Genomic DNA, 27346 nt, shown 5'->3' with positions numbered 1-27346 from the left:
TGAGCTCCCTGTGTTAATAAAGACACAGCAGGAAGAAGTAAACTAATTAAAAACAAGAAGGCTGACCTGACAGTGGTGCTCTGTACTAAAGGATGGGAGAAGAGGGCATGGTGCTAGTGTCAGTTGACTTGTGAGCAGGCTGCCAGGGGAACAGGTTAATCATCGTCATGCCCAGAGCAGAGAACAGAGGAACAGACCTGACAGGCTCAAAACTGCATCAGCCTAGTTCTGCTCAGCTTGAAGGGGAGCGGCCATAATGCTAGGCCTCGAGTAACAGATACAGATGGATGGGGGCAAGGTATAGATGAAGCTATTCTAGTGCAAAGATGATTCTTTGCCAAAAATTAAGAGGGGTTAGGAAAAAAAGCAAGCTTCAAAACTACTCTTTGCAATTAAGAGGCCAAAGTTCAACTAAGAGTGAAATAAACCTGTGTGAAGACATATGAAGAGTGTGGGCGTGTGCGCTGAAAAATGCCTTTATTTTCATTCAGTGCTTCTACCTCCCAGACATTTGATCACAACAGCTGCGCTCATGCGAAAAAATTCTTAAAACATACCCAATATATATACAGATATAACTATGTATATATGTATATATATATTTATATATAAATTTTTATTTAAATAAAAAAGAAAGCTCGAATCCCAAGCCAATATGTGTATCAAATCCTTGACCAGCCAGGTCTGTAGGGCATAATCAAATTCAATGTGAAATATTATATAAACGCGGTGCCTTGACTGGGCAAATTAAATAATTGCTACTCAAAAGAGTCTTCTGTTTGGACTCTCCTACTGGTAGGCAATAGTGGGACTGTATCCCCTCCCACCCCCCATTTTGTTTTATTTAACAGTATGATGAATGCAAAGCTTAGCCCAAGGTTGCTATGACCTCAGCAGGAGTTAAGGTTAAGGAAAAAAAACTAAAACCCAAGAAAATTTATTAACTCTTGCTTTACCCAACCAAAGCAATGCAGTAATTTATTACATAACCAGTGCTTTCCGATTTAGTAGTCTAACCTAGAAAGAAAAAAACCAAGAACAGGCCAAGAAGGTACAGAGGGAGCAGCACTTTAAAACATTCTCCACAGTTCTTTGTATACAGGGTCTCACCCCAGTGCATGTCAAAAGAGTCAAAAAACATGCAGCAAGAACAAAATCTCTTTCATTTCTTTAACTCTTCAAGAAAACATCTAGAAAAGCTTACGGTTTCTCCAACTTACATTTACAAAGCAGCTACTTGGAGAAGTAGTACACTAGATCTATCAAGCACAATTTGCTTTTCAGTACTTCTCACTAGTTCCAACAGGGTCTGTGCTGCACCTTAAGTGGTCATTTAGATGCAACTTTTCCCCTATGAAAGGAGAATCTCGGAAGGATTCACTGCAGCAGTGGCAGACAAGCTGCAGATTGAGTCTCAGGTGTCAAATTCTAATGCACACAGATTTTAAACAATGCCAACTTTAAAAAAAAAATAAGAATTTCTTGATATCATTGATATGCACAAATCAAAGATCTTGGTCTCCTTCAGTAAAAGGCCCTCACAACAGCATTACAATTAAATAACTAATGGATCACTGAACAACAAGAAAAAAAATTTAAAAATCAGGTTATGGAAGAAATTATGTTTTTAATAATAATAATAATAATGCTAAAATAGCAATGAAGAAAAAACAAAGGCAAGAGTTGCTGAGAAGGAAGCATACATGAAAGACCTGTTCCAAAAGGCAGAGAGGTCACTAAGTCCCTCTGTATCAACTTAATTGTATGGACTTTAGGTAAGCTTGTTTTAAAGGAATAGTGAGAAGGGAAAAAGAAAAAAAAACCAACCACAAACAGCAAACACTGGATGAACTAACATGGTTCACCAGCTCACCAGCACTTAACATCCTTCCAGCAACTGTATAGCCTTATGTCCTCTCTACTTCCTATTTCTAGAGATTCTGCCTTGGTCATGGCTGCACAACCTTCACCAGTTAGTTAAGCCTCTCTACCACAAGCCCCAGCTAACCAGCTTCAGAAATACCCATGCTGTAGTAGATTAGTCTGCATTCTGCTGAACTCTTTAGTCCCAACGGAAGGTAAAAGGCCAGCAACCTTCAAATAAAATAATGCATGTTGGACACTTATTTTGTTATCCTCTTTAATTACATGTGCTGCGTGGGGACATACAGCAAAGACTGCACCTGTTGCATCGCAAAGATTCTGTCACTTCTAGTTTAAACTTAAATAATGTAAGCAAGAAGTCTCACACAAGCTAGGGTTCAGTTCCTAGCCACAATGGGAGGAACTGTTTTAAGAATGAAGTTTGCTGCACATCTTTTGACACTGCAATTCACAGCTACTCTCCAACCCTCATTCCTTGTTTACCCTTAAACCATACAAGGAAGTGGCCAGGCTGTTTTAGTTGTTGAGAAGTTAAGGTGATAAGGAATTATGCACTGGGTATGTAATAATACCAAAATAAAAGAAAAAAACCTACTTCATTAAGATCATACAATTAATCAAACAGAGTATATATATAATATCTTTTTTTTTAAGCCCTGGGATCCAAGGCGTCCAAAGTTATTAAAATAAAGTTCATTCACAGAACAAAAACAAATTTAATTTGAATTGCTTGCAGATACTGCTAATTTTCATTTTTTTAATTAAAAAATGCGTTAATGTGAACTATGTGCAGGATTTGTTTCTAGTAGTTGTGTCTGTGCACATTGCCTCTGGACCTGCTGCTCTGCTACTGCTGTTGCTCCTGGGTTTCTCCAATCACCCCTGGAAAAAAACATAATGGAAGCTACTGACACCCCAGCAAAAGAAACTCTGGGGTATGCTGGCCTCACTTCATGGAGCAGATGTGGGCGTAACTCCCGCTCTCTGGGAGTCGTGGTTGTCTCCTCCTCCCTCTGGGTCCTCTGACAGGCTGAGAGATGCCGCCTTGTTTGACAGGAGGCCAATGTTCTCTTGTGTCAAGGCTGATCCATTTGGAACATCACTGCTGAAAGGAAGTTGAGGAGAAAGAAGGAGGGGGTGAAGATAAGTAATTACTGAGATTTTTCATTTATTTTAAGTAAAAGGACTTAAATTATTTGTTGCTGCAGCATCCCAATGAACAGTTGTGAACATACGTAAACATGTGAAGACTTGCCTCGTATAACAAGAAGTTGTCTGGTATGCAGCAGATACTTACCAGAAAAGGAAGAACAAAGATAAGGCTAATTGAAAACAAACAAGACTACATTTTTTAGGGTTCTAGATATGTTTTGAAAAGTATTTCAGTATATGCCACAAAATGTACAGTATCAATCTGTACAATGTACACATTCCAGAATATTTAACTTATCTTATTATATGGAAAAATTAGTTTCTGCTCTGGAGGCCTCAATCTAATGGTGTAGAGCAGAACTCAAGAATTGGTTCTAAGAAGAAAATGCAGACTTCATAGACAATTGAGAGCGATACACTTTCTGAATAAATATCCAGATTCCAAACTGCTCACATCAAGTTATGTAAACTTAATGAAACATCTGAGCTTTTCTGTTCAAAGTATTAGTCTGAACACATGCAGATGCTTGCAGCCATCTGAAAATGCTTGCTGTGTAGATTTCTAGCATTCCCAGCCGACATCTTATTTCAGCTATCAAATGTGAATTGAAATCAATCCCAGCATCTACACAGATAAAGATTACTGCCTACAAATAAAAGTGAACTTTGTTTCAAAGTTACATACCTTCCTAGACAACATCCACATCACAAGCCTTAGCAGGATGAAATAACTTTCCTCTCACATTTGGAACATTTATTTTCTTTGAAACTAAAACAGCAGATAAAGATTTCTTTTATGGTTGTTGTTTACCTCCTGCTCTCCCTACTATCATCCAATATTGACTAGATGGACTTCCGGTCTTAAGGAATATCACAATTCTTCTGTTGCATTAACTGATACACAGTTTCATTCCACTCACCTACTCCTCAGAGGAAATGGCCCTTAATTCATGCTTGCACTACAAAAACTTCAGGGTTTTGTAAAAACATTTGCATAGTCTTTTCGTAGCAGATGCTTCCACATCAGACACAATGTGAGGCAAGGGGTATATTATTCATACACCAGAGAGTGACCCTGATTAAGTCATTCTCCTGTTATACAAAGAAAGGTTGAGGACCCATGTTACCTGAACGTCAGTGCGAGGTCCTCAGCTGGAACCTTGCTTTGTGGTTCTAATTGTCCATTTTCTGTCTGTTTAGTGGTGCCCAGTTTGGTTTTTATATCCAGTGAAGACTGGCTCTCCTTTAAAAAAAAAAAAAAAGAAAAGAAAAAAGAAACTCTTTAACATGGTATTAGAAGAATTTGAGACTTCATCCTTTGGGATCAATGATGAAGGTCTGTAAATTGCAGTCATACAGTGTAACCCACAAAAGCCATGAGACAAGAAAACAGACTCAGTAAGATACGCTCATCCTCTCAGGGGACAGTATTTCCTGAAAGGAAGGGATGATTCTTGTAACAAGCAAAGACCATAGACTGTAACAGCACACAGACTTGTGAATGCTAGCCTGTACCTGCAGAAGATGTTTTCTATGTTAAAGCAATTTATAGAACTCATGGCACAGTGACCTTGGAGACAATTTCAACAAATTCAGCACCACATTTTCAAATGGCAACGAAAAAACAGCAGAGTATTTTGAAGTGGCTAGAATTAAAATTCTTCATGAAGAAGAATCAAAAAACTTCTCAGGAGGTTTTGAAGAATAAAGAGGTGAAGAGAGAGATGGATTATTCCAGCTGTGGTCATCCAGCAGAGAGCCTTTTTGCCAGGGTGAAAGGGCTGCAGCCAGCTATGTGGCTCTCCTCTCCACCTCTCTGCCTCCCACACCCACAGCACTCACCATGCTCAGCTCACGGGTTCTCTTCCCAATTTCCCTTTCCACCTGGTGTAGCTCCAAGCTCAGCTGTTCACTTGAGATCATCCCAGGCCACTTGGGAGGTGGGGGTGGGGGCTGTGGTTGGCCTGCCAGGGTAGTCGCCTCCCTCTGCAACAGCAGCCTGTTACTAACAGCCTAAATGCATAAAGCCAAGCACATACACAACTGAGCACACAACACACCAAGCACAGAAAGAGCTCTAGGCAGTAACTCTAGAGTATTGCTTACTTGCAAAACCAAGGCCTTCTCTCTCCACGCTTAACAAGACCCCAACTGACATCTCTTCCATTGCAAGTGTAAATGTTTTTTTACACGCAGACAAGTCTTTTCACTTTTAAACAAGTAGTGTTAAATACCTTTTACTGTAATAAGTTTACATAGGTTTTCCCCATACACTGCTCCCTTCTCAAAACTAAGATTAAACACATGAACAAAACACTACTCTTTTTTTGTGAGCTATTTGTTGAACAAAAGGTAACAGCAGATAAGCAAATGTGCTGCTTTATTTTACAGTAGTAGATTTTGCCAAATTCTACAGTAGAGCCAGTATTATTACTGAACCACATAAAATATCTTGAGAGATGTGGATGTCAATCCATAGCTCTCTACTGACCCAGATTAGGAAGCATGCAAGTCACTGCAGTCATTCACAAACTGCAAGCTACTAGCAGCCAAGTAAAAGCAGCAACCATGTCAGTCACTCCAAAAAAATCTGTTAATACTTGGGAATCAGTTCCTTAAATGTGTGCTCTGCATGTAAACACACTGCCTACTACTACACACAACTGAACATCTGGCTGGCCTTCAAGTAGAAATGCTCATTCATTCAAGAATAAAGCAAAATAATCTAGTTCTTCATGCTCTGACTGAATTAAGTGATTGTTACAACCTTGTAACAGGTAAATCAATAAAGCCTCCTGGATTTCAAGTACGTACTTGCAGCTTTGAACACGAGAGAGAAACTGAAAGCTGTTATTATGCAAAATAACCTATTAGTTCTGACAAATTCAAATTAAAGTAAAATCACAGCTCAAACCTCAACTATGTAGGATTTAACACCAACACAATCACAATAATAAGGAGCAGGAGAGGTAGGCCACTTATGAGTTTTGCAACTTTCCAATACTCTTCTATTATGGCAAAGGCAGACATGCAAGATTTAAAACATTTTCTCCTCTTGTTCCCAAACAAGAGCACAAGAACACAAGTTATGTTTCAAGTAACTAAGAAATGCATAATACTTGTAACTGCTGCTGTGACTTAAAAATTGTGAGCTCTTACAAAGAATCTGCAATAACCCGCCTCGGTAACACAGGTTCTTAGGCAACCATAGCTTCAGCAGAAGCTGCTATCCACTACTTATAGCAATTCCTTCTGGGAAAATATTAGTATGAATAGTTACTGAGGTACCTAGACTAGTTTTCTGGTAGATGTTTACTGATTTTTCCTAGGAGGAAAAAAAGTAACTAAAGCTTTGCTAAAACAATTATTCCATTATGCCTTGACATTTCTCCTTCTGTGTCTCACAAAATACAAACAAAGGTTTCAACTCATTAATTCTTTTACAAATGCAGACTCCCATCTTTCCTCATGTTGCAAGTGACTACATTTCTTCTAAGCGAGGAGACATAAAATATTAAGCTTTCATTTTTCAAGCTAAGTATCTTTATTTTCTTGACTCTTGTGGTTTGTGCTATTTAGGAAGAAACAAGTACAACACAAAGCCAAACATGAAACAGGTGAAGATCATAGCTTTCTGTACATAAAATCAGATGTTCTCAATGGCAGTAAAGCCAAGAGGAACAGGTATCTACACAAGTTTGCCTCTGAGGAGACAGAAGAACAGAGAGGGGTAGTAAGTGAGAGAGAGAATGAAAGGAAATATGAATGAGCACAGAGAGCAGATTCAAGTACGGTGTTCATTTGCAGATGAAGCGCAGGGAAGTTTCTGCTGCTAAGCAGAGAGAGGTTTACGCTTGTACCATAGTGCTGATGCCTGGCATCACAGAATTAAGTATTGTTACTGAATATCATTACAGTCAGAGAAAGATCAACACATGAAAAGCAGCTTTACTTGCTTCATCTCTCTCCATACCACCCCTCAACACTCTTCCAAAATGTTGGTACCAACCTCTAGTCCTCGCATTTGTGTCTGCTGGCTAATCTGATGGTCTACTTGCTGCAGCTCCATGCGCAGTTGCTGCTCTCGTTCAGCTGAGGGCAACTGTTTCCCATGACCAGCCACATCTGACATGGACAGTCTCTCCCTTTGGGATTAGAAAAGCAAAAATAAGGAGACTTCAAAAAAAAAAAAACCAAACCCCAAAACTTTACTCAGCTGGCACAGAAAAAACCCCAAACAGATAAAGAAAATTTAGAAAAGGCAAATTAAAAATAAAGCAATCCTACCTGTCATTGAAACGTCCCTGAGAAGGTATATTTTGATGAGGAGTATATGGAGAGCCTCCCCAGCCACCGTGAGTTCCATAAGGATTGTAGTCTGCCAGTGAACAGAAAGAAAATCGTGTTGCATTACTACAAAACTATTCTTTAAGTAGTTCAGCCAACACACAGAACTGGACAGACATTAGAGAATAACCAGAAAGGCCAGCCCACTAAGAGTAAGGAAGTCTAATGTTTCTTCTGCTGAAATGAACACAGAAACACTATGCCTGACTAGTCGCATGTGCGTAATGCATGACTTTTCCTGTATGTCCAACGAGACTTGTGACAACCTTCCAGAGTCTGAGATTGCGAAGGACTTTCAGACACTCAAGGAGATAGGGACACAAAACCAAACTTAGAGCCACTATGAGAGCAATTATTTTTACTAAAGTTCCTAAAAGATGCAAGAATTGATTGATAACTCTGAGATACCTAGTTAACAGCAGTTTGAAGATCAAGCTTTCAGGGAATTCAGAGCTCTACCTGTGATAAAGTCTAGAAAGTTACTGCTTCAGTTAAAATAAAACCTCATTGGCTTGTTTCCAGCAGTTAACTCCTGAAAAAAATCTAGAAGGAAGTTTGGGGGAATATAATTAAGTCTTAAGATTATTCATTGCACCTCAAGAAATAGACCATCTTTTGGAGTTAGACTTACAGCCACACTATACATGTAATTAGAAAATAGATGTGTAGAAAGTAAACCATCCCTACTTTATTTGTTTTGCCTAACAGTACACAAAATAATGGCTGCATTAAGCTTGCAGCAGCGACTACCCATAAGGTAGGAGTGCAGTACAGTACTTCATTATGGTGGCTTTGCATTATGTATTTGAGAAAGCAGTAAGTTTCTGTATTCTACTACAACAGATTTAAAAGAAGCCTCATCTCAGAGGGACCTGCAGAGCAACATAACTTTTTCCAAACAGCACCAAACACCAACACATACGCTACGTGTGCACAAATCCATCCATGGCACAGGAAGTAGCAGCAGCCTTTTTCTTCAGGTTTCTCAGTGTAGCCCTACCTAGAGTTATTTTTAGTGGCATAACATACATCCCATCTATTTCTAAGACAAGAAACAAGTTAACAGGGTCTGTCTTCAACTTGTACAACACTGTAGCACTAAAGAAAATAGCATCAGCCAGCAAAATCCAAGAGTATACACCACACCTGAAATGATTGATTTGGTGGTAGCTCCCTGAACCGCCATGGCCTGCATGGGACCAGAATTCTGGTACATCGCTTTGGAAGTACGGGAGATAGCCCCAAATCTTGACACAGTTGGTCGGTCTCCAAATGGAATGAGGTCATCATCACCAGTCTCTGCTGCTCTTCGCTGCATGTCTAATCGCTGGTCACGCATGGCTTTACTATCTACGTTCTAGACAAGATATGGAAAAGGCAGTCAAAAACATTCAGAAATGAACAAAACCACATTCCTTTCACAACAAGCTGGTACCAGTACTGTAAGTCTCTCTTGTATTCTCTATTCCATTCATACTTCAGCTAGTCTTCCTATTCTTCAGTTTGTAACTCCACTGTTACAGCAGATGTCTCTTTAATGATCTAACTTAAGATGACCATTACTACCACCACCGTGAAACAGTTGCATGATTAATTGCAAATAAATCCAAGAGAAGGGAGCAGCAGCAAAAGAACATTAAGACAGAGAAATGGGATGGAAGGGAAAAAAGACTCCAGAATAAATTCAGAGGAGATCAGTGGGCATCTCTGAGGAATACATACTCCTTCCAAAGTCCAAAAGAAATGCCTCTAAAGCTCAGTGTTAAGAACTGTATCATCTAACAGCCTGCAGATGACTCAAAATGGGAATTATTCAGTACAGCATTTACTTGGACATGTCTAGCACCATCTTTTCAGGCACATTTTTTATGAAGTAGTAGTAAAGCTTGGAACATCCTGGTTTCTAACGCAGCTTCAGACTCAAACACCTTAATGGGTCAGCAAACGAACAGATAAAATGTTCTCTCTCAGAGAACTTTGCCAAGCAGTCACAAAGGAATAGACATGCAAGGAAAACAAGCTCAATTTAGCAGGATAAGTCAATTTGACTAAACTTAGAAGAAGTAACAAGAGATTATCATAAAGATTTTTAACAAAGCATTTCCTGACACAAAGTTAGGCCCATTATGGGACAAGTTACCTGGAGTGAATAACTTAAAAACACAAGTCAATGGGTTGTTTCCATGAATAAAAATAATTGTTAAAAAAGTTTTCTCAACACTAAAGAAACATAACAAGACAAACATGCCCCCACCCAAATAATCACTGCATGCAAATAAACACAAAACAGTAACAGAAATAAACGGACTCAAAAGAAAAAAAAAAAAGTACTTAGTTAAATGGGAAAGTGATCTGTTGGCTGACAAAAAATGCAACACAGTAAGAATTGCCAAAATCAAGCTAAGACTTTGCTAAAGAAATAAAACTGTAGCACACTGCTGTGTACCGCAGAAAAAACAAAGTAAGTGAGGCTACTACAAAAAGACGACTGGCTAAAGGCTAAAATACGTAAAAATAAGTAATGCTAGTGACAGACAAGATAACATAGCTAAAGCAGGAATGAAGGGGTGAAAATGGCAGTCACAACTGAGTTGGAAGCTAAACTCAAGAAATGTAACATTGAAATTGGAAGAAGCATTAGACAGCATCTACTTTGGAATTCTGAAAAAAAAAAAAGACATTTTAATCTTGACTGTGTAGAAGGCTGGTACCCATTTTAATTTATTTCCATGTACTGAGTGTGGAGAAAGAACATAGTAAAGTTGCTATACCATCTGCATAAAATCCAGCATTATGCACTCTCAGATGATATTATTTTTATCCTTGAAAAAAGGAATCTCTTATGAACAATAAAAAAAGGAAGAATTAATTCATTTGCCATCTGCAGTGAAGGTCTCCTGAGAATTTTTTCCCGTGAAGAGACAAAACCTGAAGATGAGCAGAGAACCTATTTGCTCATCTGAAAACTAGCTCTGGGGCAGAACAAAGCTTTGTTTAGCAATGAAAAAGGAGGCTACTTCTCCAGAACCTTATTACTTCTCTTAATTGAGTTCCAGTTTGTTTGCACAGTTTTCTAGCAGCAGGGATGAAAGACAAGAGCTGTTTGTTGGTTCCTGGACACTGCCACTTGGACAGCAATAAGCCGATTGTCAGTAATCTCAGCACTTCCCCAGGTCAAACGCAACAACATTATGACTTGAGGCAAACACACTGTGTAGGACAGAAAGCAAAACGACATGTAAAAAACCCAAAGCTACAGATGAAATGCCTTTTCTTGCTCTGCTTTTTCTGGGAGAAAGCCTCCTTTTTGCTCCCATTTCACACAGTGCCTTTGAAGTCTTACAGGAAAGCAATTCAATGGACAGAAACCACGTGCATTTAATTCCAGTGAGGCAGATGGGAAACAGGGAAGCCTGCTTGTGGGCAAAGAGCAGAAGCTGGACAAAACAATCCTATGATTTAGTTAAGTGGTTGCAACAGGTGAGCACCTGTACAGAAGAATAAACTCCGGATAGAAATTTCTTCCCCCTCCCCTTACTGGCCAAAGAAAGGTCACCATGACAGTGACAATACATAAACAGAACATGATAGAACACTTTTACAGATGGGAATTGAAGGAGGAGAAAACCAGATGCACCTCTGTAAAACAATCCCTCAGACTAAACAGTCCCTTTTCTTGAAGACTTGAATGTCCTCCTACCTGCATGGGTTACCAGCCTACTTCTTGCCGTAGAGCAACACTTAAATGTTAGGAAGAAACAGAATAGAATAGTGGTGGTATTTCAGAATCCTACTTCTTTTCTTCTATGTTCACAATTCCCAATTGTCCTGGTTTCAGCTGGGATAGAGTTAACTGTCTTCCTAGTAGCTGGTACAGTGCTATGTTTTGAGTTCAGTATGCAAAGAATGTTGATAACACTGATGTTTTCAGTTGTTGCTCAGTAGTGTTTAGACTATAGTCAAGGATTTTTCAGCTTCTCATGCCCAGACAGGTCACAAGAAGTTGGCACAGGACACAACCAGGGCACCTGACCCAAACTGGCCAACGGTGTATTCCATACCATGTGACATCCCATCTAGTTTAGGAACTGGGAAGTGGGGGCGGGGGAATTGCCACTCGGGGACTGGCTGGGTGTCAGTCGGTGGGTGGTGAGCAATTGCCCTGCGCATCATTTGTACATTCCAATCCTTTTATTACTACTGTTGTCATTTTATTAGTGTTATCGTTATCATTATTAGTTTCTTCTTTTCTGTTCTATTAAACCGTTCTTATCTCAACCCAGGAGTTTTACTTCTTTTTCCCGATTTTCTCCCCCATCCCACTGGATGGGGGGGGGGTGAGTGAGTAGCTGTGTGGTGCTTAGTTGCTGGCTGGGGTTAAACCACGACACCAATAATGACACCCTAGCAGCCCCTTCTGTTTGCAACACTGACGTAGCAAAAATGCAGCAGCACAAAGTAAGATCACAGCCAGACACCCACGGCTTCAGTGAAGGATTGGATAAGCACAGCATAGAGTTAGAAATTGCCCTCAAAAAGTATCAGCCTAGTATTATGTTATGACTATGCTTCTCTCAAATGCTTCATGAAAGTTTTGGGTATTCTTGTGGTCACAAATCACATCAAGAGTCCTTCAAGTAAAAACTAGTAACATTGTTAACAGCAGTAATGATCACTTTAAAAGGAATTAACAGCACCAAAGTTAAGTTACAGCATCTCCTTCTGACAGAATGAAGTACAGGAAGCAACAGATGGACATGTTTAATTAACAAGCTGCCAGTACAGTGTCATTTTTGGATTTCAAGTAAGTGTAAAGATTCATGGCAAAATACCTCACTATCCATGGCTTTAGAGCAGAGTAGTTAGCCTGCATCTATATCCAGAATTTTAAAACAGCTACACAGATGTAGGATTGTTCATAACTTTGAAAACAAAGCACTCCATACACTTGCAAATGCATTCTTTGACTGCAATGCACTTTTGAGCTTAAATACAAGCACTGCCATCATCCTGGAAAGCAAATTAAGTAGTCCCTCCCAACCCACATAAGTATCAACTTCTCTTCTGTGTTCCCCTACATACCGCCATCTCCACACTCCTTGCTGCCACAACATCTTTGGGTTTTGCATCTTTGGTTCCAATGTAGGAGCCGATGGTGTCACAGGACCAGGGAGAGTACTGGCTGTAGTCATTTCCTTTGTATTTCCCAGCTACCTTCAGGTCTTCATCCAAGTACTGTACAAAAACAAAAACCTGGTTCTGTAAGTGAAGGGAAGCAGCAGCTTCACAGCCACCACTACTTAGTTCAACAGCAGTGAACTTGGAGAAAAACACCATCAGGATTATTTTTTTTATCAGATGCATCACCATTTGGAATTGGGCCACGGCAACCATGAAATGTGTGAAATTCTGATGACCTGGCTACACTCCCAGTGCTGACTTTCACTTGGTCAGTATGAAAGTGATATTTTGACCTTGGTTAAAAAAAGATAAATCTCCTATCAAGCTGTTACTTAATTCTAAACTTAACAGGAGCAAATGAAGCAAAGTCCAGTAATCGTGAAGACTGACCACTTCAATTAATAACGGCTCAAAACTAATTCTCTTGGTTGCACCAAAAGCAGATAGCTTAGTGGTAGAACAGAGAATCAACAGCCATTAGAGAGATTGGAGACTGCACTATAAGGGCTTCCCACCTGGAGCAGAAAATCTACTGCCCCCAACACTTGCCAACACCGTACTGTTCTAATTTTCTTGTTGTCTTTACCTACCAGCACACACAAACTCCAAAATATTTTCTAGACATACTAGTAAGTCATATTTTTGTCAAACTATGCTTACCTCCTCTGAATGAAATGGATGAGGCAAGGTTGGTGATGGTGCAAAAGGAGGTGGAGAAATCACCTTCCTCTCTTCTAGCTGGGCCATGATCTCTTTCCTTCGTCGGTGAAGTTCATCCAGGCTGGGATGAGGCTGAAATGAAGAAAGAAATATGTTACAAAATACGGCAACCATATACTGCAAGAAAATGAAAATACAGTGAACACACAGTATCATTACAATAATAAGTAATGATCACTTTGTTAAAGTCTATCTGTTAACTTTTTTGTTTAATATAGGACATGCATGTTCCTACACTGGCCAGTGTGTTAGTTCAAGACACCCCAAAAGCAAGGAATGTTATTTGCCTCAAACTGATTAGATCCTCAACTAAACCAGTGTTTCTAACTTTAAAACTATTAATCTTTTAACTCACAGGTAGCTCAACATGACTCTTGTGTTCCAACTTGGCAAAGTTTCCACTGGAACACGTTCCAGCATGGCAAGTCCCTGTTTCAGTCATATGGGGGAAAAGTGGTAGAACTCTACAGATCATAACCTAGTCACAGTTAGTTTGCATTTATTTTTCATTTTGCAATAGAATTAAACATCCCACAAATGTGTCAAACTCAAAACTGATAGATCTATAAGCTATGTTAAAAATGCTTGCTGGACTCAGCAATATGATTCACAGAAATATGACTGAATCTGAATGACAGCTACCTAAGTCCAACTGTTCTACAGGACTCAATTCCAGCTGGTGATTTACCAAAACAAGTTTGTATACTTCTACTAGGAAGATCCTCCAGTTCACAATCTTGAAGTAGAGGAAATTTGGAAGAGCAGAATTTTTAGTTCCTTTATCCAGGGATGTATGTTTGTGTATTTATTTGTGTAGGCACAGAAATGATCAGCCACAGATGGGCTCCACAAGAATGCACAGACAACCATTTGCACACACTGTATTCAATCTACACTAGAAAGAGTGGCCCTCTGCAGCCTAATCTTTGTTGGAGAAGTCAGGGCCATATGAGACTTTCAAAATTAATTACAACGCTTTTCTACTTCAAGCGCTAAGTAGCAGCCTGTTCTTTTACATATTAACATCATTACAATTGCAAAGTTCACCAGTAACTAAACTGCCTTCCAGGTTTTTTTTATCAGCTTCATCAAATGTACCCCTTCTTAAAGTTCTAATTTCTAATTCCTCACAAAACCCATCACCTTACTGCAAAAACACTGAACTTCAAGTAGTTTATATTTCCTCTCTCAAATAACTACAAAAATGCAATATAAAAACGATACCCTGTGGCATGAAGGTCTGATCTGACTGAGATGTGGAGCCACTGGGCAATAACCTTCTGTTTGCTGGTATCTGTCTCTGGATTCAGGTACGTAGGAAGGTACAGCAGCTTGTGGAATTTCAATGGGTACAGGGCTTCCTCGGACAATCTCATCTCGCTGATAGGGCTGGACAGGGGTATATACACGACGGCTGTCATAGTGTGGTGGGTATATGGGTTGTCCCATAGGAGGGTACTGCTGTGGCTGCGTGTACTGTGGGCTCACCACACGATCCTGAAGGTAGGGTGGGTAATGGTCTAAATAAGGTGGACCAGGTTCAGGAGCTGATGGAGGAGGTCGGACAAACCGAGACATGGACTGAGTGGGATAGTAAACTCCTGAAATAAAGCAAGAGGAAAAAACAAAAACAAGATACAGAAAGTGATTATCACAACTGTCCACAAAAACAAATTGTTTCAAATGCTCCAGTCTACAAGTATCACAAAGAGAATGGTATAAATTAATTCACATTTGTTGTTTGCCCCCCCTGCCTAACTGGTATTTCTACTCAAAAATTAACCACAGAAAACCTTGAAAAAGCAAGAGTTTACCCAAAGCTCAAGTGACACAGTTTAATTATCTAAATAAGATACCAGCAAGGTGTAAAGGTTACAGTAGTTGGAGAAGAGGTGGTGAGGCTGAGCCAACCACAGGTGCCACAGAAGTCCTGCTAGCATACCAGACAGAAGTAATTCACTAGAATGTCTCTGCAGATTGATATGAATGCTTTTAGCTAGACAAGACTTAACAAGTAAACTGAAGATTAGCCTGTACATCTTTATCCACACAACTAAAATGCAATTTGTCCCAACATATCAGAGCCGCTGCCTGTGTAAAGGAACTTGGATTAATTAGAATTTAAAGTTACCTAAAGATTTGTTCTACCTCTTGAACAGTAGAAGGAAATTTCAGTACTGTGAATCACCAAAGACTTCTAAGATCATACCTCCTAGTTAGGTGAAGATTTTAGTAATGTATCTGGGATCTCTGGATAATTTAAAAAATATGCATGAATGTGCGCACATCATTAACAATGTGTGCATCAAATTTTGTGGACAACTCAGATCTTCATTGGCACACAATAATCAAACAAAAGCTTTTTTTTTTTTTTTCCTTCAAAATGATCTGCAACTTTCTCAGAAATGGTTCCCTCCCCTGCTCCCGTTTCTTCCTAGGGCTTTTTCTTCTTCTTTCCATGTCTTTCAGTCTTTTATTCCTTATTTTTCTTTCATATTAACTCCACTTTCTGTCATTTCTCTCCCATCTTACATTGCATAAGAACCACTCCCTGTCTTTATATATAGCCATACCTTTTCTTTTTAATCCCCTTCAATATTATCTTTCTCCACTTGGTCTCTTTATACTTAGAACTTTTCCTCTTACTTCCTTCTTTTATGATGTCTTCTTTTTTGCACCCAGCCCTTGTCAAATTTTACTTGTCTCTACCCATCACATGCATGTGCAGATATTTCTGAAACACTCATACACTTTTCATTAAGGACATAAGTACTTTCACCCCTCAAGCATAAAAGCCTGTGCTGGTTAAGCTTTATTTCCATTCTCCCCAAGTCAAACTGAATTAAGGTCTACCACATCTCTGATCTAGCCCAGCTGGAAAGAACTGAAGAAAGAAGGAGTTGCTACACTGGATGGATACAAACCTCTGTTTTGACTTGCATTGAAGTCCTTAGTGAAGACGTAAAAAGTCTGCCAACTTCCATTTTATTAAGCCATCACCATGTTAATGCCTATAGTCCATGTGATATGCAACAGAACTCCAACTTAAGAGCTTAAGTAAACACCAGCTTGGGAAGAAAGAATGAAATCACAAAGAGAGCTTGGTCTCAAACTCACCTTGTTGGTAGGGTGCTGGCTCAAATGGTGGGGCAGCTCCTCTAGGATCTTGATAAAACATATCTGCTTGCTGAGTATTATACAACTGAGACCCTCGTGGTACCATTTGCAACTGCTTGGTGACAGACACTGAAGGCAGATCTGTTGGTGCCCGAGTGGGCATGGAATGAGGGTTCACGGGTAAGGCAGAAATAGAGCTCTTGGGGCCAGATTCCAGCCTAAAAAGCAGAAAGATGGCACTGCTCATTGAGGCCTGACACAGCACATTGTACTTCAAAACACTGTTCTTTGTCTATGTTCCACCTTCTGAAGGCTTACATCACCTTCTCCAATTAAAATATAAGCAAACAATGAAGCAAAGCAGTTTAGAGTTTTAGCTTTAGTCTTCTACTCTACTACTTAATCACTTTAAAAAAAACAAACAAAAACAATCCCCCCAAACCCTGTTCTGTTTCTTTTCTAGAGAACAGGTTTACTTTTTTCTACTGCATATTTACACACATGACACTTTGAACAACAGTTAGGAAGACCCGTACAAGTCAGGAGGGGATCCAGGGGCACTGCTACTCAGATGGTCCATCTTCCCTGGCTTCAGAGCAGTTTCATAACCAGAGTCAGTCCCTCGAGAAATAAGTTGCGTCACTGTGCTGCCCGTTGACACAATTCCATTTGGCAGAGCAGACGTCTTCCTATTGGGCAAGTCCACTCCCCCTTCCTCCGAGAGGATAGCTCCCGAAGGCAGGCCCACCTCATTTAGCTGGCCCAGGGAGGCACTCAGGGGTCTTCTGGGAACTAGACGCTTGTTCATTTTACGGAATCTTCAGAAAAAGAAACCACACATCAGAAAATGAAACAAAAAAAACAAAAGGAGTTGCATTTTCAAGATTTTTCAAACACAGATACTACTGAAAGCTTCAAGTTTGAATTCAAATTTCCTAAGGGCTTATAAGAAATTATGAGCATCTGTTAGACAACTTCACTGCTATTTTAACTGGTAATAGAAGTTTCAATCAGAAGAACAAGGATGGATTTTTAATGACAAGTACACCAAGAATTGGCAGCTAAACTTCACACAGCAAGTTTAAAATCTTATTTCCTGTACAAATATGCATTTCAACTGTACAGAAGAAAACCAAAACCAAACATCACATAAAACATGACCTACAGTAACAGAAGCTTCAGAATAAGAATCAGACTATTCAAGTCTATTTTATTCAGAGAAGAAACTAACAGCAGAAAATTAAAGTGACAAAAAATGAACAAATACCCTTTTGCACCATTTGTCCAACAAGCAGCCTAGTCAAGCCTTTATTGCCAAGTGATATCTTTTAAAGCAGAATTTAAGATTTATGTTACTATACCAAAATGCAGCTTACACCATTTGCATTGTTTGATAAATTAAGTGATTGCAGAGATAAAAACATCTATGAACACACTGTAATTCCAAAAGTCTAACTGCTTCTGATATGTCTGAACAAACACAAGCCTTTTAACTAATGTTCCACAAAAATCAGCAGACTGATGGTATTGGACCAACAAAGAGAGCAAATTCCAGAGTTGAAGGTACTCCAATAAGCATCCTGCCACTAGCTTAGATGCCAGAATGCAAGTGGGAGGGCATATCTGTAGGCCTGAGTACGCCTGCTGTTTATGCTGTGGAATAAGAGTCCATTTCCTATGCAGGAAGATTTCAACAGGGTTGAAGCCAACACTTTTGCATCCTAATATGCAAAGCGATACCATTAGGAAGGTACACATATTACTGTAGAAAATGAAAAAGGGGGGGCAGTTATACCCTGTTACTCAATCTTCAGATAATCTTTGTTTGTCCACGTGCACAGCATTAACAGCAATGCAAGAGGCAAAAAGGTTGTTGTTGTGGGTTTTGTTTTGTTTTTTAGATGTGACAGAGTATAGAGTCAGACAAAGTGTAATCTTGCTATACAGATTGGAGCTGTTCATCTGTAAGAGTTCATTGACTATCTTCTAGCCACCTTCCTAACTCACCATCAACACCCCTATTTCCTGGCTGTATTAATCTTTACCCACATAATCCAACTATAAATTGAAGCTACATAGTGTTGACAGTGGGCATCATTCAGAATGCATTAAAAGGGAGTAAGCAAACCAGGCCATCACCACAGTAGCAGCACTTGAGTAAGGACAGACCATAGCTTTCTAAACATATGCTGCTCAGAAGTCCTTCTGGCATCTCGTATCAGCCATGCAAGTCAGCTGGACACAGACACAAGCGGAAGCGAGCTCCCCAGGCTGAACTTACAGCTTTGCTTTGGCATCCCACTCAATACCCAAACCAGTTTCTCCCTGCAAAGCAGCAACAGGATGTTGGGAAACCACTGCCATGTTCTCCTTGCCAATTACTTCTGGACAACTGCCTCTCATCAGATGTCTTAGAGGTGCAGTGTCTGATGGCTCCTGACTCTCTGAAGGCCCACACACAACTTGCAAGATGAAGAGGACTGGCCATGCCTGCCCATTCATCTAGAACACAACAGTACGCTTAAGAGAGACAGGTGCATGTGTATAGACACCCATTCAATCAAAGGTGACAGGAAGAGTTTATATAGTACCCTCCACAATAAAATGCTTAGAAAGAATAAACGTTGCATAGTGTTGCCCTCTGGACTTTTCTGAACAATTTTATGAATTTTTGTTGCAGTCTCCACAAAGACAAAAGACAAAATAATCTAAAAAAGTTTAATACTTGCCTATGCACACAGGATCTTTGTCCCTTGCCAAGAGGGGAATCAACTGCTGTTTAAGCAAGTCTAGATTATAATTTGCTATCTAAGGCACTACCACATAGTTCCCCATAACCTTCCTGCAAACTTAAAGGTACAGAGATACAGGAACTACACAGCAACAGAAATGCGTATTATTCATACTAAACATTTTTAAAAGAATAAACACTAATGCAGTATCTACTTAAAAGGAATTAAGCAAAGCTAAAAGGTACAAGGAAGAATCAGAACTCAAAGTTCCCCAACCACCTACAGAAAACACTGCAACCTGAAACAGAACAAGCATTCACTTCACCCCTCCAGAACATTATCACTAAGGCATACAAGCCAGTCTAGATAAGCCTCTTCCACCTGCAATGCTGACAGTCCTTCCTGCACAGCTAGTTCAGAGGTACTGACTCGCCACCCTTGTTAAGCATCCAAACCAGCACTACCAATCTCCATTTTCTTAACATCATGACAAAAGGGGGAAAATCCCAACTGTTTCTGCAGAACACAAGTATCAAAGTCCTATTCTCTGTTCATTTGAATAACTGCCTTTGTCATTCTAACACCATGTGCTCTGCTCTTTTTTTCTTCCCATTTGCCTATGCACTGCATGCCAGCTATAGAGCCAATGAACTGCCATATCAATGCTTCAAGTTTTAAGGGGGGATGGGAAGAAAAAAAAAAAAAAAAAGACTGCATACCATTTCCAAATCTTTGGAGTTTTCCTAGGATTAAAAAAAAAAAAAAAGGCATCTTTTCTTTGAAAGACATGAATTATTTTAGCCCAAAAACCAAGTAACAAGTTATATATACTGCACAAAATACATTGTGTTTATTTCTTTTAACTCTTAGATAACCTGTTTTACTTTTAAAAAAGTATTAAAACGACCTTCAGAACAGCAGCAGCTTGTTCTTGGATAACTGGGTGCCCCTTCTAAATCTGTAATCAATGTAGCTTATTTACTGCAGACTTCATAAACCCACCACTTTTTAAGTCTGCAACAATAGCTTTAACCACATTTAGGTTACTGCATGTGCAACCTGTCAAAAAGTTTCAAAGAATAACTGTTGTAGAAAGAAAATTTGCGATGCTCGTTTTTAGCTCTCTGGATAGCCCTAGCAGCACAGAAGAACAAGAGAACCCGTACATCTGGAAAAGTGCCAGCAACCTACTTCTCCCACCTGAAGATAAAGGCAAGATGAGAAATACACACAAATAAACAACCATAATGGATGCAGTCAAACAGCATGTTTAGTCACACTTAAGAAATAAGAAAAACAGCCCACCTCCAAAATCTCAAATAACACTTGTGTAAGGATCAAACTTTCAGAGCTGCATTACTGCTGAACAAAGCAGAACATCCTATATTTAAGAATGAACAGTTCCAAAACTTAAGAGATGACTGTTACAAGTTTTTCCACATTATTTCTTGCTAATGTAGCAGACAAGTTATGCCTCCTCTCCCCATTCCTAGATATGATAAATAACTCTTATGGATAAGATGAAACAGAGATTGGACTGATTTCTATTGTAAGAGGTACACTTACTTTTCTAGCTCCTCCTGTGAATGTGCAAAGGTGCAGCTGGCCCCTCGGGGGCATCCTCCTCTCTGTTTCATGTCTCGGCACATGTATGTCTTGTACTTGCTGTGCTGAGGAGGCTGACAAGGTTAAAGAAACCAGGTGAGATACCTGAATATAAGTGCACTTAAATAAGAGCTGAACGCATCCTCTTATTAAAGGCCTGATGTTTGACTGTTGGGAATTCCTTCAATTTAAATGCTCCAGAAGTACCTAATGTAAAATAAATGACTGGAGCAGTATTCATGTTTGGTTCTTCAACAGAACTAAAATTCAAGAGTAGATATTTTGACAATTAAGTCACTAATAGGTTTTTTAAACATTTTTATTCAAATTCCTAACTGGAGCTTGATCGGAACACAGCTGTATGTCTCAGGACACAGTTAAGTGGACAAAACTGATACAGGCTGAAAAAAATTACCATGCTTAATCAGAAATTGCCAGATATTCATCAAGCTTTGTGGTAGATTGAAAATAAATACAATTTAGTCAGTTATTTTTCCCTTGCTTTCTGTTAGCTCAAAATGGCACTTCAGTATCCCTTTGATCTCTATGGGAATTAAATTTCATCAAGTTCCCTTTTATCCTGCTTCTTTGGACTAAAAATCTCTTCACTGTCTACAACAATCATTTCTGCCAATAGTTGAAGATGCGATCTTACTCCTATACAGAGGACAGCCTATACCCTGCTGATCTGTGTTTTTAGTTAAGTTTCCAAAGAAACAACAACTCACTGCAATCTTGCTGTCTGCATGTATGCCCATTTGCCAGTCTCTCCAAATAAATTTCGACAGGCTAGAGGTGGTCTCAAGGACACTTAAGTTCCTAGAGTTTTTATGGCAGAATTAAATCAGAGGCAGAAATACCCTATCAGGCTTCCCACCGAGGAAAAGTTCTGTAAAAGTAAACTCTTGCTTTCTGAGAAACTCAGCTAAAAGATGTAAATCCCTAAGAAGCCATTCGCAAACTGTTTTGAATTTTTTTTTTTTGCCTTGCCATCTACTGTAGTGAAAAAAGGATTTAAGCAGCGCGTACATAAGCTACACAGCATTCTGCTGGCCACTGCTACCAGCCAGCAAAACTCCGGCCAATGCTCAGCAGATGTCCCTGTTCCCACTTGGGAGGCTTTGGGTTCCCTTCCAAGTGGCACAGCGTGTACCGGGTCTAGGCAATGGTCTCACCAGAACAAAAACCCTCACTGTTTTTCCCACCCTGATTTCCACTTGTGTATTCCTACTGCTTTTCCTTTTGCTGGCAACAGTGCTTGTTAGGCATCCCAGCGAATGGAAAAAGGTAAACCAGCAAAAATAATTCACTCTAATCTTGCGTCTCTTCTTTTTTGGCACACATAATCTTTCTACTCGTTCAGCTCCCCGAACCAGCTCTCCAAGAGGATGAGTGCCAAAGCAAGAGAGGGAGCGGGAATGTGTGACAGGCAGCTCTGTCTTTCAGCAGCAGCTAGCATTTATATCAACTTAGCTACACAACAAAATGAGATCAAAGAACATGCGATAAGATAACTATGAGATAAGTTAATATATTTGGCAACACCATTTCATTTCCTAAATAAAAAATTTTGTTTCAGGAACTTGGATTCACACCTTTATATGAAGTCTTCCCAAATCTTTTAACTTCACTGACCATTAAACACAGGTATAAGAATAATTCCATTAACACAGAGCCATCTGGCTGAAACGTGTCACATTAAAACTAACCCAAGAAAATTCCCAGAGATCATAGTGCTAGGCATCCCAGCTTCTCTTCTGCACCCTCTAGTCAGGAGGGTTGTTTATTCATTTCCCTAAGCTTGCAGCTGGATCAGACTGTTTTCTTTCCATCCTAGTGAGCTGTGCAAATTAACGCAACACATATGGGGTGGCAGGGGGCATGGGGGGGAGGTGGTGGGTGGGTAGAGGAAGAGGTTGTGTTGGTTTGGGTTTTTTCCTTGTTTGTTTTTTGGTTTTGTTTTTTTTTTTTTATAAATATGACTCAGCAGTGATGTTTTTAATCAGCTCCCCATCAAACCAAATCTCTCCAGATGACATTAGTAAACTTCTACTATTAGATACAGCCAATAAAATCTAGGGGTAAGTATTTCCTAAATGATTTAGCTTTTACCTGTTGCTGATCTGTTCCCTTCTTGCTGTGATTCTGGATATAATCAACTAAGCCATGAACCACAGTCCTCACAGCAACTAGTCCATTTTCCAGTTGTTCCCATGTTGGAGGTGGAGCATCTAGTGCATTGACAGCAAACCCAGAGAATATAAAAAGAAAAATCAGAAGGATTTTCCAAAGCCAGGTACAAAGAAACCATCAGTATCACAAAACTTCAGTAGACAACCAAAAAGATTTTATTGGAAACGTGTGTTGTTAGATAAATGACAGCGTTCAGCACCTTAATTCAGATATATGTACCACATAAAGAATAAAGCTACCTATAGACTCAAGATTGTACCACACAAAATACCAAATTAGCCAGCAAGACTATCATTAGCATGTCAAATTATTTCCTTTTACCAAAACTTTTATATCCCACAAGAACTCCAGAGTAAACGCATTGTACAAACTGTAGACAATGAAAAAAATTGGGCTGAAAATCCTCTTCACACTCAGCCTGCTGCAGGTAAAACCATTCTGTACAAATACCATCATCACTGGGCTAGATCACTCAGGCACAGCCACTGAACAGCAACAGAAATTGATACTTCTCACATGGAAAAATGTCACAAGGCAAATCTAAGTATCAGACCACCATCTAACACACAGCAGTGTGAATAAACGGTAGTCTTAATTCTATCGGGGCATTTGTTTATTCTAGCCAACTTACTTTACTAATTGTTTCATCTGTTCCAGCAGATGACACTACCACCACATGCCTACACACTCTGCTGCAAAACACAGGACCTCAAAGTGCCTTTCAAGATCTTTAGCACAACTACATTCTATTCCGCTCAGAAGGACTAAATTTTTCCAGACAAACTTCAATGTACCTACAGAACAGCAGGGAAGCAACTCAACAGCACAGAAGAGAAACATCAAGATCAGACTCACCTACTGAAATTGAGTGAGGCTCTTAGCAATTCTACTTGCTGTATCAGTCTTTGGCTAACAAATTTGCAGTATGCACAGTTTTGTCCCTGACGTTACAGCATGAAAGATTTGGGAAGAAAGCACTACATGTTCTTTAACTGTAAAGTACAACTGGTTCTCATTTGAAAGGTAAGTTTATTTGTTTAAACAAACAGAAACTAAGAACTACAACTGCTCATCTCATGAAGTCATAGTTTAGGCCTTCACACTGTTTTGATATTGATTTTACAAATACTAGTGGGTAAAAAATAAAACTTCAGCCACAGCACTCACCATTCTGTCCCTTCCCTCCTCCCTCAGGTGGTCCATCCTCACAGTGCTGCTGACTTTCAACAATTTCCATCTTTCTCTCCTTTCTCAACAGCTTAGATTTTATTTCCCAGTTACATTCTTCCCAACTAACCTCTCCTTCCCATACTTTCACACACACCTTTGCAGAATTACATGATAACAAGAAAAATACTAAATTCCCTAGGATAACCAATCTTTCTTGTCTAGACTGATTTTTGCCCAGCTTCTGTCTATTCAATCTATCAAAATTCTACTTTGGAATCCAAAATTGTTTACACAGAAGATGCCTCATAATTTCAAGCTGCCTTTAACAGAGTCTTCTCAATGCAATGTCTGGAGACCTCAGATCAAAAACTAATACACAGAATTTCTAGAGCAAAGAAAAAGACATACAATTTTTAGGTAAATTAATGGAAGTCCTTAATCTGATGTTTTCTTGAAGACATCCCCTCATTTGTAAACAGATTATTTGCTCTGGTAAAGAACTGGAGAGAAAAAGGTATCTCAGAGTGACAGCTAAGGCTCTGCATTAAGCATTGTGGTTCTATCAATCTTCTTGTTGCTTTGCAAATCTGGTTTCAAATAGCAGCATGTGTACCAAAAAAGGGAAAAGGAGGAAGCTAAGACTCCTGCCACTCCCACCAGTTAGCACAGCCCAATATCAAGTACACATCATGTAACCTCACAAGATTATATGTATTCAACATCCTCACCCATGCTCATCTAGTGCTGTCAGACAAGGAAGCTCCCTTCAGAGAAGTGGTGAATTATTCCTGCCATACTTTTGAATCTATTCTAGCTTCAGAATAGTTCCGTTCCTCACACAGATTACTGCTGTTCACAGGCTGGTTATGAATAACACTCAGGAATCTTAAGTTTATGAGTTAGAGGATGTTTCCTTCCACTTGATAAACAGCTTTCAATCCTTCAACAGTGTTAAGCTCCTCTTGCTAAACTTAAGTTAAACGGTTTTGTAAAACATCTAGACTTACCTGGACTGGGATCAATATTTGCCAGCAGCTCTAAGTGAGGTCGAAGACGATTCAGGTTAGCTGGATCTCCAGTCCTCTGAAGAGCAATAGTTAATTCCTGAACACTCTGTGCAAATGAGGCTGGGGTCTGCAACTTAAAAAAATTATAATAATTAACTTTCTACAGGCAAAGCACTCCTCATGGTTTCTGAAGGCTGCTCCACAAGCTCACAAGAGCTGTCCTCCTGTCCTGGTTTCAGCTGGGATAGAATTTTCTTTCTAGTAGCTGGTATAGTGTTATGTTTTGGATTTAAGATGAGAAGAGTGTTGATAACACACTGATATTTTAGTATAAACACTACTTAGCAACAACTAGGTCAAGGATTTTTCAGCTTCTCATGCCTAGCCAGCGAGAAGGCTGGAGGGGCACAAAAAGTTGTGACGGGACACAGCCAGGACAGCTGACCCAAAGTGCCCAAAGGGATATTCCATACCATGTGACAACATGCCCAGTATATAAACTGGGAGGAGTTGGTGGGGGCAGGGGGAGGCAGATCACTGCTCAGGAACTAACTGGGCATCGGTCAGCGAGTGGTGAGCAACTGCATTGTGCATCACTTGCTTTGTATATTCCAATTCTTTTATCATTATCATTATTATTATTTTCTTCCTTTCTGTACTATTGAACTGTTCTTATCTCAGCCCATGAGTTTTACTTTTTTCCCCTCTGATTCTCTCCCCCATCCCACTGGGTGGGAGGGGGAGTGAACAAGCAGCTGCGTGGTGCTTAGTTGCTGACAGGGGTTAAACCACACCACTTCCAAAACTGGAGTGAAATGTTTTTCACACAAGCCCGTTTCAGTCAGCACCTTCTATTACATTCCTTCTCCGGCATTAAGAATGCACAATTCTTTAACATTACAAGTTAAAATACAGCTTTAAATAGACACACACACACACAAAAAAAAAAAAAGAAAACAAAAGGCTGGTATTATTTCTAGCAACATAACCTATTTTCTTTTCTGTGTTGTGCTGGCACCCAGAAAAAAATATAGAATATTAGAAACCGCTTAATTTAGATTTCTTAAGAGCCTAGTATCTCCAATCCCCAAACCAAGAGGTTTGCATTGTGCTTTGAACTGAGTAGAGCAGACAATAAAGAGCAAGATGGTTGAAGGACAAAGACAGGTAGCAACGTTCCATTTACTAACGTCACACAATTTCAGTATTTTAAATCCTTTAATTCTACCTGGATCCTTCAGAAGATGTCTGGTAGGACACTTGAAAAGGTGGGCAAAGGCATAAATACACAGCAGACTGATCTTAAAGCTAATCCTTCTGCACAGCAGGCCAAAGCAATTGTTTCACAGATTCTGTAACCATTTTACAAGGTTCAGTTCTTCCCACCTAATTTAGGTACTTACATGTGAGTCCCCTAATTTAAAAGCCCATTTATCCTATGTTCCCTCTAAACAAAGGGACATCTGGGCATTTCCAGAGGTCAAGTAATTTTATTTAAGAAATGTGCTTCCATCTCTTTCTTACTTCAGGTATAGACCAGGGGACTGATTTTTTCTTTTTTTTTCAACTTATGCACTAACTTCCTGCCTGGAAACATGAACCATTAACCTCTGTTACTACATTGGCAGCTATCAGCTGTTCAGAAAGGACACATCCCGACTGTGTAGCTAACCTTTGTGGCTTCCCATCTGTAGAAAGAGATGGCAGGATGGCAGAGGGAGCAAGATTCATAAAGTTACAAATAGATATTCTAATTATTTAGGCCATAATGGGTTTTGAAATAACAGGGCAAATGATTAATGGGTAAGGTGAGTATACACGGGCACAATTTCTAAGTTCATGTTACAAGCATTTAAATCTACTAGAGTTGAAAACAAGATAGACTGGGCTGATTTTAGGTGGTTTTACCTTGTCAATGATAGACTGCATGTGGGATTTGTGAGACTGGTCTCCATATAACAGTGAGGACCACTGATCTGGTGCAATGCGTAAACCTGCTTCCATAGCTATTTGAACTATCTGGGAATCATGTTCCCTTCTCAAAGCTTCGTAAGTCCGAAACTCCTCCTTCAGTTGCATCAGGGAGGAATCCTCATCTCGCTTTGTCACCTAGTGGGGAGAAACAAGTCAAATACAATTAAGCAGGAAAAGCCAGAGATTATGTGAAGTCCAGGGCAAGCGATATCTTGAATCAGCAACTTAATTCTTCCTCCCAAACTAAACTGAACTATGACACTA

At 39.6% G+C, this 27346-nt stretch overlaps 1 protein-coding gene across 5 annotated transcripts in view; it reads right to left on the bottom strand.

Moving 5' to 3' along the window:
• The window catches only part of RC3H1 (ring finger and CCCH-type domains 1), an 81788-nt gene that overhangs the window by 19484 nt on the left and 34958 nt on the right, over positions 1-27346 (bottom strand). The window contains exons 6-20 of one of the 5 annotated variants that reach the window (XM_075038627.1): positions 27017-27217; positions 25109-25241; positions 22851-22969; positions 20700-20812; positions 16938-17219; positions 16402-16619; positions 14509-14885; positions 13225-13356; positions 12466-12618; positions 8530-8740; positions 7324-7414; positions 7046-7181; positions 4879-5049; positions 4164-4279; positions 1012-2989 (exon numbers count right to left, since the gene is read on the bottom strand). In XM_075038627.1, coding sequence (XP_074894728.1) covers positions 2836-2989; positions 4164-4279; positions 4879-5049; positions 7046-7181; positions 7324-7414; positions 8530-8740; positions 12466-12618; positions 13225-13356; positions 14509-14885; positions 16402-16619; positions 16938-17219; positions 20700-20812; positions 22851-22969; positions 25109-25241; positions 27017-27217 — 2607 coding nt within the window. In that variant the 3' untranslated portion in view covers positions 1012-2835. Of the gene's footprint in view, positions 1-1011; positions 2990-4163; positions 4280-4878; positions 5050-7045; positions 7182-7323; positions 7415-8529; positions 8741-12465; positions 12637-13224; positions 13357-14508; positions 14886-16401; positions 16620-16937; positions 17220-20699; positions 20813-22850; positions 22970-25108; positions 25242-27016; positions 27218-27346 lie in introns of those variants that run through there. The other 4 variants (XM_075038628.1, XM_075038629.1, XM_075038630.1 and 1 more) reach the window with 4 other exon arrangements.

This window comes from Buteo buteo, chromosome 10 (genome assembly GCF_964188355.1).
Source record: "Buteo buteo chromosome 10, bButBut1.hap1.1, whole genome shotgun sequence".
Taxonomy (NCBI): Eukaryota; Metazoa; Chordata; class Aves; order Accipitriformes; family Accipitridae; genus Buteo; species Buteo buteo.
The sequence above is the reverse complement of the archived record's forward strand: the minus strand, read 5'-3'. Positions and strand labels throughout refer to the sequence as shown.